This window comes from Echinops telfairi, unplaced genomic scaffold (genome assembly GCF_000313985.2).
Source record: "Echinops telfairi isolate 266 unplaced genomic scaffold, ASM31398v2 ScPeMD7_7468;HRSCAF=8506_0, whole genome shotgun sequence".
NCBI classification, from domain to species: Eukaryota; Metazoa; Chordata; class Mammalia; order Afrosoricida; family Tenrecidae; genus Echinops; species Echinops telfairi.
The window spans coordinates 31,622,810-31,642,496 of NW_022111369.1; the positions used below are offsets into that span (position 1 = coordinate 31,622,810).

The 19,687-nt window shown below is 43.1% G+C and overlaps 1 protein-coding gene across 1 annotated transcript in view; it reads left to right on the plus strand.

The window, feature by feature from the left end:
* Nucleotides 1-13,346, plus strand: part of SLC10A6 (solute carrier family 10 member 6) — a 43,108-nt gene extending 29,762 nt beyond the window's left edge. Inside the window, exons 5-6 of the mRNA XM_004703413.2 lie at nt 8,936-9,093; nt 10,889-13,346. Of these exons, the coding sequence (XP_004703470.2) occupies nt 8,936-9,093; nt 10,889-11,112 (382 nt within the window). The 3' untranslated portion in view covers nt 11,113-13,346. The remainder of the gene's footprint in view (nt 1-8,935; nt 9,094-10,888) is intronic.
* The last annotated feature ends 6,341 nt before the right edge of the window (nt 13,347-19,687 follow it).

Below are 19,687 nucleotides of genomic sequence, written 5' to 3' on the forward strand. Positions count from 1 at the left end.
GTGCTCTCAAGTCCATCCCGGCTCCCAGCAGCCCTGTGGGACTGGGTTGAAGTGCCCGTGTGGGTGTCTGAGAAGAGCGTTTTACAGGAGTAGAACAAGACCAGTGGCATGAAGAGACACATGCACCCCCATGTGCAAGGCGGCATCATTCACAAGAGCAGAAAGATGGAAACAACCTAAATCTCTGTCAATAGATGAATAGATAAAGAAAACGTTGAACACACATGCAATGGAATACCAGTGAATGATAAACAGTAGCGATGAGTCTGGGAAACGCATAACCTGCATAAAGCCAGGAGATGTGAAGCTGAGTGAGAGAAGTCAACCACAAAAGGGCAGATAGTGCAGGATACCACTTGTATAAAAAAGTCAAGCACAGGTTTAGACCCAGAAGCAGCATTCTTTGATGGTTATCAAGCATGGGATGGGTGGAGAAAGGCATAATTTACTAGATAATAGATATCTGTTAATGCTGGTGAACGGGCAGGAAATGCATACTACAGGGGAAGCCAGTACACTATGGCCAAAGTCAATGAAAACACTGAAGGATGCAAAGGAAGCAAGAACAATGATTGCTGTCGGTAGGTGCAATTGAGTTGGTTTCGACCGATAGCCACCCTGTGTACAACGGAAGGAAACACTGCCAAGGCTGGGGCCATGCTCACCGCTGCCCATTGTTGAAGCCTCTGCGTCAGCCCGTCTTGCCCAGGGCCTTCCCCTTTGTGCCGCCCCTCTTCTTTACCAAGCATGGGACTGGCCTCTCCTGACAACATGTCCAAAGTACATACGAGGAAGTCTTGTCATCTTTGTGTTTTAACACATATCATGCCCCGTCAGTAGTAATAACAACCAAAAAAAATTGTGAGTGGATACATTCGTAGATATATATGCTATCCAGGCAACCTCTGGGTTACAAATGCCCCATTTAAGGATAGCTCTTTCTTGTCCTTTATTTGTATCTATGTGTGTTTATGTTTTTAAAAATATTTTTATTGTCATATAATGCAGGTACCATACAATTTAATGATTTAAATATATTTAAAAGTTTTGCAATCATCCCCACAACCAATTTGAGGATATTTTTGTCAATCTCAGATCCATTATTATTAGCTCCCCTTTACTCCTTAACTTCCCTTACTTTCCCTTTAAGGTAGGGCTGAGAATCAGTTCTATCAGAGCAATAAAGCAAAACAGGAATAGGCCAAAATGGGAAAAACTATTAATGGAGGCTCTGGAATGGGTGGCTCGGAAGTCAATCCTCTCAGGAGTCTTCTGTGGGAGATAGGATCACTGGCAGGTCTATAAAGAACCACACACATTCAAAGTTCTGGGGTTCGCTGCCATCTTTGAGCAAGTTGGTTGCCAAGATCTTGGAAGCCCTGCTTTGATGTTATGTAGATTTCCCCTCATTTTGAAATGCTTGAATCAACTCCAATGGGCAACAAATTTTTCTTGCATCACTTGCACTGGTTAGATGTGCAGCTTTTAAATCACTGAAAAGGCATCGAGCCTTTCTTGCACGAAAGGAAGGTTACATAAGAACCAGCCACACCTGTTCTGATTGACCTGCAAGTTCTTAAAAACACAGCTAAGGCTAAATCTTGTTCCACCCAGAGACTGCCTGGATAAGCAGTGGTTTGTGTATGGAGCACGCAAGAGCTAAAAGAAGCACTGCCTTAGGCAAATCTGATGCACAAGACCTCTTTAGAGCATGGAAAAGCAAGAACGTGACTCGGAGGCCTAAGGTGTGCCTGACCCAAGCCATGGTATTTCCAATGGCGTCATAAGCATGTGAAAGTTGGACAGTGATTGAATGAAGAAAAATGAAGACAATTTAGCACATGTGGATTGTGGTGCTGGTGAAGAATATTGAAGGCACCACGGACTGCCAAAATGATAAACCAATCTGTTTTGGAAGAAGTATATCCAGAGTGCTCCTTAGAGGCAAGGATGGTGAGACTTCATCTTATAAACTTTGGACCTGCTGTCAGGAGAGACCAGTCTCTGGAGAAAGACATCATGTTTGGTAAAGCAGAGGTTCAGTGAAAAAGAGGAAGATCTTTGAGGAGATGGACTGATATTGTGACTTGGACTGGGCGGTGTTTCTTTTTGTTGTGCCTAGGGTCACTGTGGGTTGGAACCGACTAGATGACACTTAACAACAGCAGTTGTAACAAAACGGGAGTGCATATGCACGCATATGCATCCATAGGTATGGTAGCAGTCATTTGCATATACATATTTGCCTGTGTGGCATATATGTATATATATATATAAATATATGTAATAATGCACATAAAGGGCACAGTTATGTAAAATTCTTAGACATCCAAACATCTAGTGGGCCGGAATTACTGGGCTTGAAGGCTAAGGACTGAGGTCTTGGGGACATCTAAGTCAATTGGCATAACATAGTTCATAATGGCAGTGTTCTACACCCTTGTTTGTAGAGTGGTGTCTGAAGTGTTAAAGCCTCGTGAACAGCCATGTATGACAGAACTATTGGTCCCTTCCAGTGCTTCAAGGTGGTTCTTCCTGATTTGCTTGTGACCATTGAGGCAACTGGAATGGACCCAAATTTGTAAAATTTGTAAAATGTGCTTATACCTAACTGATAACTGGGACGAGAAAAATTATGGGTCTCTGCCCTAATTAGAAACTTGATCTCCCTCTTAGGAAACAAGGGCAGCATGCATGCTGTACAGCAACCACAGTTCTTGAGTGATAGAGTGGGAAACAGTGGTGCCCAGCACAATGATGGCAGGCAATTATGTTGCTTTCAATATGGGCTGATCTCCACAGTCCTAGTAATAATCCAGTTTCACACATTAGGTTCCTGAAAGGGTTCACTATGCCTCCTTCAACCATCCTATTCCATGACTTCAACCCATAATTTTTCCCATTTAGGTAATCATTCTAGTGTACCTACATTTTACAAATAGGGATCTGCTCTAATTTCAATACACTGGCCATCACAGTACCATTTTGAATCAGTGGAAAGCCCTGGTCACTTCCAGTCTGGAGCAAAGGCAGTAAAGGAAACCAAACACTCAAGGCAATAATTAATCCCCGTGACCAATGGCCTGTATAAGCACAGCCCCCTTGTTCTGAGACCAGGAGGACTAGATGGTGCCTAGCTTCCAATACTAGCTGCTCTCACCAGGGACACAAAAGAAGGTCCCATCTAGGATGGGATAAAAATGTGGAACAAAACTAGCATTCATAAAAAAACAAAAACAAACAAAACCCAATTTACTAGATTGGTAGGGACTGGAGGAACTCCCAAGAGCCCTGGTTTGAAGCCATCAGATGGTCCTTAGGGGAAAGATGGGACTTTCTACTCTCCTATAGATTGATAGTCTTAGAAACGCTCAGGGACAGCTCTGTCCTATCCTACAGGGTGGCGAGGAGTCAGAAGGCAGTGAGGGTTTTGTTTTGTTTTGTTTGGGGATGAACCCCCAAGACTGTTGATCAAAGACACCTTTTAAAAAGTGGAACTGAAGCCACTTCCCGAGGTCAGCCAGACGATAGATTGGCCCTAAAATAATTAAGAGCCCTCAGGGGAACTGTGCCCCTTAGAGCAATTCACCAGACAAACTCAAACAGGCAACATTTGTTAAAAAGCAAAGATGAGAAGGCAAGGAGAGACAGGGAAGCTGAATCAATTCCCACGACGTGACCCTGTGGACAATAGGAGAGAACCCTGCCGCTCCTTTGCCTCCCTCACAGCCGTTGCTAAGCTGAGCCCATGGCTGCAGCCGCTGTGTGAGGCTGTCTCTATCTGACGGACCCTCCACTTCACCAAGCAGGGTACTCTTTCCCAGGAACCGACCTCTAAACTGATCTCTCCTGATAACAGGTCCAAAGCATGTGGGACAAAGTCTTGTCATCCTTGCCTCCAAACAGCATGCTGACTGTACTTTTTCCAAGACAGATCTCTTTGTTCATTTGGCAGTCCATATTATATCCACTATTCTGTATCAACACAATACCTCAAAATCATCACTTCTTCTTAGTCCTTCCAAATTCATGATCTGACTTTTGAATGTATGTACAATTGAATTTAGTTTGTAATGGAAATAAATCGAATTTGTAATTGAAAATATCAGGGCGTGGGTTAGGCACACCTTAGTTTTCAAAGTGATATTTTAGCTCATTAACACGTTAGATCTTTTGCAGAAGATGTGTCTAATGCAATCCATCATTTAATTCTTTTCCTTTTCTTTTTCACGTTTTGGTGTACATTGGGTGAAAGTGTACAGAGCAGATGAGTTTTTCATCCAACAATTCATATACATTTTATTTAATGTTCTTGATTGCAATCCCCACAATATAACAACACTTCTCAGTTCTTCCCTGTGTTTATTTGATTGTTTACCGCCGCTCCCTGGGTGTTGATTGTGGATCCAAGTAAAATGAAACCCTTGCCCACTTCAATCTTTTCTTTATTCATCTTGGATATTGCTTATTGGTCCGTGTGGTAGGCCGGGTTGACTAGAGAAACAAATCCAGTGACACTCATATATGGGTAAGAGAGCCTTTATATCAAGAAGTAATTATGCATCAATAAAACATTCCGGCCCCATCCAGATCAAGTGCATAAGTCTTACATTAGTCTGTAAGTCCCTCTTCAGACTAACTCAGCCACATGCAGTGACGCAGGATGCAGGAAAGTCACAGGCTGGTGGGTGCACAGTGTAGATCCAATGGCAGTGGATGAGTCTCCAGGGCTCTGGTCACAATTAGGGTCAGGGAGCAGGAAAGGTGAAGGCAGGCGGGCGGGGGAGGTTCCCAGGACCCTCCTTATGAGAAAGCCACACCCACAAGAAGGAACCATCATGCTTTGACCTGATTGACAGGCAAGACACCACCCTACACTTTTCTATATCAAATTGAAATGAAATTATGTAACTACCACAGTCCAGTTGTGAGGAATTTTGTTTTCTTTAATGTTGAGCTGTAATCCATACTAAAGTTCCATCTTTGATATTAATGAGTATGTGCTTCAAATCCTCTTGGCTTTCAACCTGCAAAGTTGCGTCATCTGCATATCACAGGTTGTTATCAGCCTTCCTCTAATCCTGAAGTCATCTTCTTCATGTAGTCCAGCTTCGTGGACAATTTGATCAACACGGAGATTGAATGTGGTGAAAGGATACAAGCCTAATACATACTTTCTTGATTTTCAACGATGTAGGGTAGTACACATTACGTCTATTCAAACAACGACCTCTTGGCCTTGCATAGGTTCTGCTTGTTCCGGAATCTCCATTATTCTCAAGGCTATCCATAATGTGTTATGGATATAACGTCAAATGCCTTTTCAGAGTCAGTAAAGCACATGTAAACATTTCTGGTCTTTTATATTTTTAGCCAATAGCCATCTGACACCAACAATGAGATCCTTCATTCCTCATCTTTCTCTGGATCCAACTGGAATTGCCAACAGGTCCCTGTTTATGGAATGCTCTCGTCATTTTGCAGTTATCTTCAGCAACATTTAAGTTTTGAGAGACTAGTAATATCATTCCATGATCCCCACATTCTGCTGGGTAACCTCACTTTGAAATGGATGCAAATATGGCTTTTTCCAGGTGTTTGGCCAGGAAGCTGTGCTTCAAATCTCTTGGCATACGTGAGTCAACATGTCCAGCACTGCGTCCAAACATCTTATTGGTTTTCTGTCAATTCCTGGAATATATATATTTTTAATTTAAATTCACGCCTTCCGTGCAGCTTGGATCTCTTGCATCAATACAATCTGTTCTTGATAACATGCTGCCTCTCGAGATGGTTAAACATCAACCCGTTCTTTTGGGCACAGAGACTTTGTCTTGCTTTCATCTCTTGATGCTTCCTGTGTGCGTTATTCTGCCCACAAAATCCTTTGATATTGCAACATGAGACTTCATTTTTTTCTTCCATTCATTCAGCTCATGCAATCCTGAGCACGTTCTTCCTTTTTGACTTTATACCTCCAGCTCTTTCCACATTTCATTATAAATCTTTGTCTTCTTGAGCTGCACTTTGAAATCTGCTATTTAGTTCTTTTGTGTCATCACTTCATTCATTGGCTTTCCCTGGCCCACATTCAAGAGGAAGTTTCAGAGCCTCATCTGAGATTTATGTGGCGTCTGCTTTCTTCCTTGACGTCTCAATAACCATTTTTTTCTCATGTCAGGTGTCCCTGATGTCACCTCACAGTCTGTCTGGTCTTCAGGCGTCAGTGTTTTAACTGGCCTGCTTTTTTTTCAGAAGTAGATCATTAGGGTACCGTCTTTATTCTGTCTTAGCCTGGAGGCGCCACTAAAATTTATACACCATAAGTGGCTCTTTTGGTGTTTGAATTACCATGGCACAGCTTCCCATCCCAAAGCCACCACCGTGGGACAAACCGCCCACAGTGGTGGGCGGGGAGCCTGCGGGTGTGAAGATAGAAAAACAACACAAGCAAAACTCCCTGCCTGGAGTTGATTCCAATCCATAACCACCTGATACAGTGTTTCCAAGGGCCATGAATCTTGATGGGAGCAGATGGCATCAACTTTCTCCTGTAGAGCAGAGGGTAGGCTTGAACCTCTGACCTTGCAGTTAACAGTCCGGTGCTCACTGACAGCACCATTAGAAGTCCTTGAAATTGGGGAAAACTAAACCAAGCCCACTGTCATCGAGTCAATTCCAACTTCCAGAACCTATATAGGTCTTCTTGAGGGTGTAAATCTTTATGGGAGTGGACAGCTTTCTCTTTCTCTTGTGGAAATCAGAAAAGAAGGTTGGAAATGGGGAGTGTGCTGATACAGTGTAGGCACAGAAACCAATACTATGTATTAATTTATATATACATTTTGGGTGGGAAACTAATTTGAAGTGTAAAATTTCACCTAAAACACACACACAAAATGTTCAAAACACAAAAAGAAAAGTACAAATGGTGTACATTTTGATTCCAAATCTGTAAAAGAACTTTAAAAAATTATGCATGAAAGCATACTGGAAAGAATATACACTATAGTGATAGGGTTCAATGTTGGGGGCAGGAATGACAGATAATTATAGTTTTGTAAAAATGTTTGAGTTGATTTTTCTGAGCCTTTCACAATGAATGCATACTGCTTTTAAAATCAGAAAAGAGTTGTTAAAGAAAAGTATACTTTGCATATGTTGCAGGAGAACTCCAAAGGTGAAGGGTGGGAAGATTTTAATAGGTTTAGGCAATACCAATCTACCTGGGGACCATTCACTACTATGCTAAGCACTAGGGAAGGTCCCACCCAGCTTATCACATTAACTACTTACAATAATCCTGAGAGATAAATATAGATGAACAAACTCTTCAGAGAAATAACCAAGTTCCAAGAAAGTGATGGAGTTAGCATTTGAACTTGAGTTTGTTTCTTAATTTAATAATTAGAAACACAGCTTGCTGACGGGTATAAATGTAGTTGGTCTTTGACTTTGTTGTTGTAATTAGACCTAGAGAGAAAGTATTCCTAAGATGCAGTCAACAGTCCTTTTCAATCTTTTTCAACCCTGACATCTTCTGAAAGATCAGGTTTGAGATATTGGCATTTGCTTTGTGAATAGTCAATGTGGTGAGAGCTAGCTTTTTAGCTTAATTCAACTGTTATTTTTCAGGGACCTGAAACAAATAGGGTGATCAGAGCAAACAGAAATAAAGTAAGCATCACAGAAGTGTCCTATGTTAGTAACAATTATTTTCACCCCACCTGAGGAAACGGGGGTGGGGGCTTGGGGGGTGGCAGGCGATAGCTGACTTCCTTTGGCTTCACTAGGGGAAGGAAAATCCAACTCACAGCTGCTCAAGGTTGGTCCCTACTAGGCAGGGGCCAGACATTCCTCCACCTTCCAGGCTTCTTTATCCTATTCTGACACCCACTGTTCCTCCGTTGGCTCGCTACTTCTCTGCTGGATTCGATAATTCATTGTAAGGGTCACACAGAACTCACAGGCAATTCTTACAGTCATGGGGTTTACTAGGTGGTTAACAGGTCACTGTATGTCAGGATCAGAGAGCATTGTGTTCAATCCTTTGTCTAAAGCAGCACTTCTGAGCCATGCCAGCGGCTACATCTCTCTCTGGTCCTCAGCCTTTCAGCCACATGACCCATCGGCCCCCTCCCTTGTTCTGTGGGCCAGGAAGCCCACTGCTATCTCCTGGTCTTGGTGTTGCTCTTCTGCTCTGGCTCCTGGTCTTGCTGCAGCGACCCATGGTGCCTCTGCGGCCTTCACCCCTTTAGGAAGGGATCTCTTTGCTGGTGCTTCTTTCTTGATGGTGGTGGGATTTCCTCTTTTCCTACTTCTGAGATGGCCCACTTTTATATTCAGCAGAATGGCAAAACTGACTAATCCCTGAACTAGCGCCCTCTACACTTACTCACTTATTTGCATGTTCCCACCCTGTTACTGGGTGGAGGTTTTAAAGGCTACGGAAAAAAGGGCCACACCAAATAATTTCACACTGTACCCACCCTTGTTACCTCCCTATTCCAAAACAGCTTGCACATAGATGTTCATTTATCTTCTGAAGCACCTCTTTCAACACTTTCCTGCCATGTTTAAAAAGCTGAACATTCCCATTATAAACTGTAGACAAATAAAACTTGTTTAGACCAATTCCAGAGTCTGGTCCTATCCTTCTTCCTCTTTTCCACTCCGTTTCTTTCAATGTTGGTAGCTCAATAAGCAAATAAACAACCCCAAGCCCCAAAGATGTCAGATTTAAAGTAGGAAACGTCCAATTTCTAGGGCGGGATTCTGAAGCCCTTCCACCACAGTGCCTCTCAAGGGACCACCTACAGAGTGAGCACAGTAAATCATGAGTGAATGAGTCAATGCTTTAATGATCGACACAGAGAAGTTCACAACTATTCTTATCTGCTGTTAAGAGGGTAACGCTTGAACATTCCATTGACAGGTCCAGGACTATTTCTTTGGAGACGGGAGCTCAGAATATCCAAATGTGTGTCACCATGTTGCAGTTATCGTTCACTGCTGAGCAACTGGGCCAGATCTTTCACTTCCCCTTGACCTATGGACTCTTCCAGCTGATAGATGGCTTTCTCATTGTTGCAGGTAATCAGGTGGAACTCCTTTTCAAAGACTTGAATGAAAATTGGTCACCTCAACTTACTAACCCCATTTTCAATTCAAACGGTGTGTGATGCCCGTGATACAGTTTTAGCTCGATATTTTCTTTCTTTTTTAAAAATCATTTTATTAGGTGCTCATATTACTCATCACAATCCACACATACATCAATTGTGTAAAGCACATTTGTACATTCATTGCCCTCATCATTCTCAAAAAATTTTCTCTCCACTTAAGCCCCAGGCATTAGGTCCTCATTTTCCCCCTCTCTCCCTGCATCCCCTCCCTCATGAGCCCTTGATAATTTATAAATTATTATTTTGTCCTATCTTGCCCTGTCTGACGTCTCCCTTCACCCACTTTTCTGTTATCCATCCCCCAGGGAGGAGGTCACATATAGTTCCTTGTAATCGGTTCCCTCTTTCCAACCCACTCTCCCTATACCTTCTCAGTATCACCACTCACACCACTGGTCCTAAAGGGATCATCTGCCCTGGATTCCCTGTATTTCCAGTTCCTATCTGTACCAGTGTACATCCTCTGGTCTAGGCAGACTTGCAAGGTAGAATTTGGATCATGATAGTGGGGGCGGGGAGGAAGCATTTAGGAACCAGAGGAAATTTGTATTTTTTATCATTGCTACATCGCACCCTGACTGGCTTGTCTCCTCCCTGAGACCCCTCTGCAAGGGGATCTCCAGTTAGCCTGACATTTTCTTGGGAAAATAAAATACATAAACAGGTTCCTTTGCTACAAGAAGGGGTTTCAAAGTCAAATATAAAAACCATCTGAAAGTGAGCTCATGAAACAAATTTACAAAAAACAATGCAGATCAAAACCTAGATTCCAGAACGTGACACGAGGAAAGTCTTCACTGATCTCAAACGGCGTTTACCAAAACCTAACTGTCTGCCATTCGGAATATTTAATCAACATTTCCAGTTTCTCCAGGGCCAAATTATTTCTTAGAATTTCTATAAATAAGACTTGTGCTGAATAGCTGAGAAATATTTTCAAATATGAAATACAATATGTCTGTGCTCATCCATAGTCAAATACACATATTTAAAAAAAATAGATTTATTGGCATATACTTCACCTATCATACAATTTAATGTCCAGTCATGTGAAGGTTTTTGCAATATCACCACCATCAATTTCAGAACATTTGCTTCTCATATTCATTGCTGTCCATAGAATTCAGTCTTTAAGAAGGTCCACAGAAGTAGATGATTTATTTACTTAACATGGGGCCATGGCAAACTGTTACGAGTACCCAGGGAGAAGGTTCTGAGCAAGGTTAGATGATTACTGATACAACAATTGAATAAGGAAAGTTGTAGGCTCCTGGTCTAATTTCCCCAGAAGATAAGAGAAATTCTATCAGGAAAACTCTTGATCTTCAATCCAAGTTTTAACCCTTTCTCACGGTGAGACTCTGAAGGATGAGTACGTCGATCTCATTTCCAGCAGCACCCAGAACACTGATCGAGCAGGTATTCCACAAAGGCTCATTGACCGGATGAACCGATGAATAGGTAAATGGGCTTTGACTTGAGGAGTGGGTCTCCATCCCAGATGGTCCATTCAGGACTGAAAGAGCCATTCATTCTGAGATGCCCAATCAGTTTGTTCCTCTGTTTTCTCTGTCATTCTCCTCTTGTTTCTCTTCTGTGTTTACATACGTCTGACTCAAACCCCCCAAGCGATAGACAATTACATAATAAAATTATGGGCTTTGTTAAAGCGATCCTTAATAATTGTATCCTTTCACATCTAGCCTACCGGGTATACAAGAGGGCACTGACAAGCAGGCGGAGGAATAAGAATCCAGGTTGTGCAGAAACCTGCCGCGGGAAGAAAACCCCTTCTCCCCAGGAATCCCGTGCCGTCCTCCAGGGGAAAGAGGAAACCACCACAGTCCCGGGGCCCTCGGAGGCCGAGAATCTGTTGAGAGACCAGACCATCCCTCTTCATGTGACTAGAGGGAATTCGCTGGCCTGACCAGGCCCTGGTCGTCTTCCGAGGCCCAGGAAGACGGTCCGGAGAGGATGCAGGCAGGGCCTGTATGAATATTCAAGTGCCAGATGGTAGGATATTTATACTTTTGTGCAGGGATTGGATCCCTTCTTGAAAATATATCCTATTACTTCCTTTGCCGGGATCTCTTGTGGGGCATGTACACAACACATTCAGAGTTGCCTTGTGTGTTCTTGTGCTCCTATGCAGGACAGCACGCCTGCCCATGAGCAATACCCATATTGCATGCGGTCATCCTCCCGTGGAGATTTTAATCCGACACGAGTTTCTCTGGGGAGGAGGTGTCACCTCATACTGCCAGGCGAGGACAGGTTCTGGTTTGACATGACTGTTTGACCTGGCAGCACCTTTGGAGCACTGGGAGGGGACACATGGCTCAGAGATGACATGAAGGCCTTTGACCAAACACTTGTTCTTTTCCAATACTTGTTCTTCCCCCCAACCCCCCTTGGTTATTGTTTTTGTCATTATAACTGTGATACTACCTTGGAGGTAATTTAAATACCCTGCGCTACCTGGTAATACATGGATTACCTGATTACTAAGAACCAGAATCAACCAGATGGAAACAAGCAAACAAACCCTACATCAAGTTCATTGCCATCAAGTCAATAACCCACAATAACCCACTGCACTATCAGGTCTCCTTAGGTAGAAATGGGTACAGTTTTTTGGCTTTATGTAGACACACACACACACACACACACACACACAGTCACCATATCGTCTTTAGTGTTTTGTTGGTCACTTTACCTACCATGTGTTCAGGGACATCTCTCCCCATCAGTATGCATTGATCTACCTCATCCTTCAGTACAGTGACCACTCAGAAGTTTTCTCTAGAAGAACTATAATTTATTTAACTAATCCGTAGGCCTCGACAGAGAGAGAGCTGTCAATTGATCTGTGTGGCAATGCTGCTAAAACAAGCACCCTGGCATTTATGTGGGCATTTCTATAGAACCATCTCTTATGAGTTGAGTGACTAGGCCAAGCACACACTGGAACACTGGAGAGACAGGACGCTCTCTGGCAGTGCTAACAGCCATGCCTAAGGGGCCTCGCTTTCCACAGCCTCGCCAGAATGACAATGCTTGTGAAAACATCTCGTCTCAAATGATCTGTCATTGGTGAGATGGACTGTTTTTTCATCGTCACGTGCCTACTGCTACATTTGCCTGCATTTTCTAATTGCAGTGCTTCTTCATAGATTTATAGATTTCACTACATAGTGAACCCTGACCCTTTGTCCTGTTTTGCTGACATTTGACCTGCACTGTCCTTTTTGTTTTCTGTATGCAAGTCCCATACATCTTCCTGTGTGTGGAATTTTTCTATTTTTTACATCATCAGCTTTATTACTCTTGTTGAGACAAGTGTTTTGAGGTGGAGATCTGCTACATGTTTACAGGACTTTAGAGTTTGTGTGTGGACTGTGAATTGTGTCAGCATTTTCACTGGAAGAGGTGTGTGAACAGTGTGTTTACTAGCTGCTGTGTGAGTGATTCTTGTCTTTCCCATAAGTCAACCATGCCTGGCAGGAGGTAAGATCTATTATTTCTCTCTGTTCTGACATTAAAAAATAATTTATCATGTATTTATCCAGTATTTTAGTGGACTCAATATGCACGTATTAATCTACTTACAGATTATTTTTGTGTATAGTCTGAAAAAATCTAATATTTTAAGGACTAATGAATGATTCCAGTATCATATATTGAAGACATCAGCTTTATTGATTTGAAATGACCCCTCCTTCATGCAACTTCTTATAGGATATAGTGTTTTGGAATCCTCTTTGGTTCCATTATTCTGTTATTTGGAAGTTTTGAAAGGCATGAGAAAGTGCATTGTCTGATATGTGCATAAGTGCAAGTACATTTTTATTCTGTAAAGCTTTTCACAGGTGGGTGGGCTAGTAGAACGACAATGAATATCTCATGGCATTTCCACCATCATTCAGGGAAGCCCCGCTGGGTCTCAGGCACCCAGTACATTTTGCAGGGACAATAAAGGTGCAGATTTGAGACATGATAGCTCATTCTCAACTGCTGCTTCAACACTTGGGAGTTGCCAGTTAGCCATTTGACAAAGGTCTCTTTGGTGTGAAGCTCTTTTGTGCACAGGAGTCGTACAATTGTGACCAAGCAGGTCGGGCATTCAAGGATTATGGTGATGATTGCACAACTCTTGGTAGTATGTTGCAATCATTGAATTGTATGTTGTGTGAATTGTATGTCAATAAAACTGCTAAATTAAAAATAAAGAGTTTACAGTCTTGCTTTCAAAGAGTTTATAGTCTACTTAGGAATCAATTACTATAATAAACCTGGTCAGTCGTGTTGTGAATGAATAGGTTCCCAGGCCTGGGTGTGACCACAATTTTAAGACATCAACACAAAGGTAATTTCTAAATTGTTTCTCTACTTAGGCACCTAACACAAAAAGCTAAATCCAACCCTCTTCTCTGAATGCATGAGCGATGGTTCATGTTTATCACAGCAAGGCTACGGGGCAGGTCAATGAAAGACCATCTTGTGAAACGGGAACAACACAAATCCATGTAAAAGTTTGAAAGTGGCCAAGTCAGAAGACTTTCATCCCCTGCAATGGTTTGTGAATGCGCTGGCGAGAGCACCCTCTCCAGGAGACCATAGATAGGGCAAGCAAACAAGCAACAAGGAACCCGAAGAGGCTCTACTTCAGGCCTGGGAAACCTTACTTCCAAGGGCCATTTGGCTATTTACAAATTCATTTGCAGGCCATACTGGTCCAAGATTTTGTTCCCGCTCCTCTAAGGCAATGGCTCGCTATGAGTTGGAATCAACTCGACGGCAGGCAGCGAGTGAGTCAACAGGGATGGCTGGACATACTTCTACTTGGTGAGGTGTGTGACCTTAGCTGGTACGGATGATTTCTGAGACCTTATATGTTCCACACATCTGCAATAAAAAGTATTCTAATGGGCCTTAATAATAATGAGTTAATAAAAGCTGGGGCCTAGGTAATACTCAGAAGTTGAGCCTGAGCAATCATGCTAAGCACAATGATTGCATCACTGTGTGTGGGAAAGAGCCAATTGAGACAGCATAGTAATAGTGGAAAGGACACACCTTTGTATTCTCGTTACTTAGCAGGGGACAGTGGAGTTGTGGGTTGGAGTATGTGCCCCACCTCCAATCTGTCCGTCAGGCTGCAGCCAGATGAATCTGAAGAGGGCCTGGCTTGCACTGGACTTAAGAGTTTGAGTTGGACTGGGATGGGATGCCCTCTGATATAATATTCTTGATATAAAGCTCTTTCTTATACATTAAAAAAAAGAAAACAAAGAATAACATATTCAGTCCCAAGCACACTGTAAAGTAGGTCATGTGCATGCACTTGGGACAAAGCGCCAGAGGAGATCAATAAGTGTGTGTCTTCACTGTCTTATATGGTAACGCATATCACCCTAGTACAGAAAAGGTCATTCAGCTTCACCTACATTAGCAAACCAATCATAGCGTCAAGAAGCCACGGCTTCCTTTTCCTAGCCTCTGAAAAAGTTCTCAGTTCAAGCCCACCAGCTGCTCTTCAGGAGAAAAACCAGGCTGTTTGCCCCCATACAGATTTAGAGTCATGGAAACCATAAGAAGCACGGCTACTCTATCCGATAGACTGCTAGGAGTCGGAATCAACTGGATGGCAGGGAGCTTATGATCAGCCCTTGATTGCATTGACTCACCGGGAGGAGTGGAAAGAACATGTCTGAATGGTTAGGTTAGCTGCTCTTTCAGTTGGAACAATTCCCTGTAAGCTAATAAAGAGAGGAAGGTGAGCCAACAAGTTCACCAGTCCTAAAAGTTTGCTGAGCATTAACATCTGGAATGTACCGAATTCTGAGTGAATGTATGACATTGTATTTTCTAAAGCTAAGAAGCTGAAGACGGCCATTAAAATATTTTCCATTGAGTGGATCTCTTTACACCAATTCCATGTAGAGACTTCGGTATTAAGATCAGAAAGATCTTTGCTGTGTTTTACCTATCAAACATTTATTATTATTTTGGGTGAAAACATACCCAGAAATATGGATACTTCTTCAGGGGTTTCTACACGTGCAATCGAGTGACATCGATCACAGTCTTAACACTGTCAACCATCCCTACTACTATCCTCCACCTATGCATCCCACCATCATTAACATGAGCTCACAGCCTCCTGAAGCTCCTATCTAGGCTCTGGAAGTGCGGTGGTCAAGTTGATCACATACAGATAGTTCTTTTTAAAAGCATGATGCTCAAGGCAAACCAGCTTTACTAATTAAGCTAAATGGCTTGATTAAAAAATTACTTCAGAAGATAGTTTTGGTTAACAACGTAAAGGGTATCTCAAGGCAATGGCCTCAGGGCGTCATCCAAACTCACTGGCCCCAGGAAGTTTGGATTCCCTGACAATTTGAGGTTTGTTCCACACTCTTCCCGTTTGTCAAGATTCTTCTATAGAATCTTTTGTCAAAACTTCAGTAATGGTCACTAGGTACCATTGTTACTCTAATCTCATAGCACAGTAGGCAGTGGTTTGCAGAGGCAATTAGACACAGTTTAGAATCCAGATCCTCCTCTGATTCCCAGCTCTCCATCTGCTGCTGCTGCTTCAGGCGACTAAAGACCAACTGAATCCGTAAGAGGTTAAAGAAATGACACTGGGTTTGCTACTGAGGAGTGGTGAGACCTGGGATAGAACTAGAAAGGTACACACAACGAAACTTACCCAATCTTCATTCTGCCTTTGTTCTTGTTAATAGAACCAAGATTTTGTACAGAGAGCCTGGCTAAAAATAACCTCAAAGCTAGAGGTGGCCATGGGACACAGGCCCCCCCACCCCCCACTAATAAAGTAGAAGGGAAGTTTTTTCATGATTTCTGAGAAATTCTGGCTCTTGCTCTCAGCACTGACTGATCCTTCCTCCTCGCCCTCCTTCCTTTCTGGAGTGTGGATGTGGTGACTGGAACAAAGGCCAGGACAAATGGTAGAGTTGTTCACATCCACCAGCTGTAGACTCCATTCTAGCAACTGTGTACTTGTGAACTTGTATTTCAAGGAGAGAGAACAAATTGCTTATTGTTTAGGCTCCTGTTTGGTTACTTGTAGTCAAATAAAATCTTTGTCAAAATGGGGTAAGGGGTGGAGGATGGGGAGGCTACTGGGACTTCTCGGACTTCAGGAAGGAGAGTCAAACTCAACAACAGCCCAAGATCGATTCCTCTGCGGCAGAGCTCAGATACGCCCGCACTCTCCAAGCTTCTTGATCAGTTCTGACACCAACTGTCCTTTCTGCAGCATTCTCGACTTGTCTGCCGGGTTTAGACAACGCATAGCAATGGCCACACAGACAATAGTCATGGTTGGGAGATTTATTAGGGAAAATGCGATTCAAGACCAGTCGGGAGCACCTCTCATTGGTCCTTGGTCTCTCAGTTTTTGGCCTTTTGGCTTCGGCTCTGGTCTGGCAGTGTTACAAAACTCTTTTAGCCCTGCCACCAAATGCCTTAAGAGCACTGCACTCTGTTGTATGCACCAGCCCAAAGAGGCTCAGCTCTAGCTCCATGGGCCAGCAAACCTAGCTCCCCCAATTAAATGTCTTGAGGAATCCTACTTCAAAAGTGGGAATGCTTATTACAAAAAAAAAGGACACATACACACACACACAATAACTCTCACTGCCACTGATTCTGACTCATAGCAACTCTATAGGACAGGGTAGAACTAACTGCCCCTTAGAAATCCCAGTGGGTTTCTAAGACTAATTCACTATGGGAGTGGAAAGCCTTGTCTTTCTGCCATAGAGCATCTGATGGTTCCACAAGCTGACCTTTACATTAGCAGCCCTTCCACCAGGGCCATATAAAGCCCCCAGGTTAGCTTTCCTTGTTCTGGGGGCCAAGAAGCCCAAGTTCTGTCTCATCTTCTTGGTGCTGTCAACTCTGCTGTTGCCATTTCTCTGCTACATCTCCCGCTCCCACTGGTGTCACAGCTCTTCGTCTCCTTGATGGAAGAGGTTGAACCCAGGGATCGTGGGGTCCAAAGGATGTGCTCCATCCCTCTCTTCTTTCTCGATAATAGTTAGATCCTGCTTTTGCGATGGCTCCTTTTACACAGAGCGTGATGGCAAAATTTACCAACCCCATGTTGGAGTTCCAAGTGTTTACAATCAATCCAGTTAGCACTTATTCATAGTTTCTTCTTCCACCTTCTGTAACTTAGGCCTGTCAGGAAAAGAGGAAATACACCCAATCTACATGGGCCCAACCAATCATTTGGTGGAGTTGTAACACTGCACCACACCCTGATACATAAAAATTTAAATTGGCTTTCAAATACTATGTAGGTCAAACCTCAGAAATGCCTGTCACATTATGTTTACCATCACGGACTACTTCCAGTATTCCGAAACATGTATGATGGGAGCACATTCTCTCACTGTCTGAGGTGTGGATGGGAGGACAGCTGTAGCTGAGCAGTTGGCCCTACAACATCCCATCATTTAAAAACTAAGAAATCAGAAAGGCTATTTAGAAACCACAGATGGAAAAAAAAATCACAACAAAAAACTCTTTTTCCAACAGTACAGATATTTCAGAAACATCTCCGCTAATGAGAGCTTCCAAAGTTTTGCTTTTAGGATAAAATTGTTCTAATCCTGCAATACCTAAACATACTATCCTGAAAGACGATGCCACTTTAGCTCAGCTTTATAAATGTATTCTGCCACCAGCTGTGCTTCCCCTTCTGTAGTAGAAACTCACTGCCATATGCTGACTCATAACGACCCTATGGGGCAGGGTAGAAGTACTCCTGTGTTTTTGAGGCTGTAACTCTTTTTTATTTTTTGAGACTGTAATTCTTTATGGGTGTACACAGCCCCATCTTTATCCTGAGGAGTGGTTGGTGGTTTTGAACTGCTGACCTTGAGGTTAGCAGCCCAACGCAGAACCACTATACTACCAGGCTCTTCTGTAGTATAGAGTTGTCTTAATCTACATTTTCTAGTTTCTCTGTACTCAGGAGCCATTTGACTAGTTTTTGCTTACAGACCCTATGATGCATTTTGCTTCCAGACTTGTCCCATAAAAGCTCCATCCTTTTTTTGGTTGGGCAATGGGGCCGATTGCCAGGATGATTTTGGAAGCTCGTTATGTTTACAGCAAAACCTCCACTGGCCTGTGTTCCTAACAACTGGGGGAGGGCAAGCTTTCTTTGCTGAACTGCTCATCTGCCCAGGACTCAGATACACTAGAAACCCACTTCTGTTAGGTTTGAGCCATGATTTTTTGGGGGGGTTAACATGTTACAGTACTTAACTAAAAAGTGGCCACCAGGGTGAAGGGCCGACTGGTTAAGCATCCAACCACTATCAAAGAGGCTGGTGGTTCAAGTCTACCCACAATTGTTTCGGAAGCATGGTCCAGCAATCTCCTGTGAAAGATCCTGGCCACTGAGACCCTATGGAAGGCAGGTCTACTCTGATGTCCATCCGTATACAGGGACATGATGAATTGGAATCTGCAGGCAAGTGAGTTTGTGTTCTGTTTGTGATTTTCAAGATAATGAATACAGGGTGTATATTTGTTCCCATTAGATTCTTGAGTGCCTCCTGGTTGCCACCCAACCCCGTGGGGCTTGCCTTCCTCTGTCGCCAGAGTAGATTTACTCCATTCCATGGCGATGAGGGCAGGAACATGTTCACCATGTTAAAGTTTTCACTCATGGCGTATGTACGTACACAGGCGTTTTCTTCCCAGTTTTCATTTCCTGAGAGGGATCCTGGTGGTTCCATGGTTAAAGTAGAGCTAAGTTAAGGTGACCAGACATCCTGCTTTTGGCGGGACAGTCCCGATTTTTAACAAATTTTCCCCCGTCCCAATTTTTGGAAAGAATGTATGACAAGCTAGGGTATACGGTTTTTGGCTGCCATGTGGCTATTTTGCCAGGATATGGGTTTTATCAATGGTGTCCCGCTTTACCAATGTTAAAATCTGTTCAACTTATAAGTGGCTAACCTTAGTCTGCTGTTTGAACCCACCAGTGTCTCCTCTGGAGAATGAGGAGGCAATCTGCTTTGGGGAGATTTACTGCTTTGGAAACGGCATGAAGCTGTTTGTGTTCTATAGGGTCACTATGAGTGGGGATAGATGCCAAAGCGGTGGCTTTGGGCTTTGGGTTCCATTTCCTAGCTACATTCTTTCCAGAAAAACTTCCTTCAGCTTTCCCCTCTCCTGATGCTGACCTCAGATGGTAGCTAATTATCTCCAGCTGCTCTGGCTCCCCACACTGACTTATTTGGTGTCATATGCCAAGGCCGGGAAAACAGGCCTCAGTAGTCCAGCTCGCGGAGAACATAGTTTCAAGTACTTCTTAAAGCAGAACCTTTTTTCAAACGAAAGATTAAACTACGACTCAATATACAAGAGGAGCCCTGGTGACAACGTAGGCTACATGTAGCAGTTTTAAACTACTGGCTGCTTTGCAGGAAAAACATGAGGCTTTCTACTCCTGT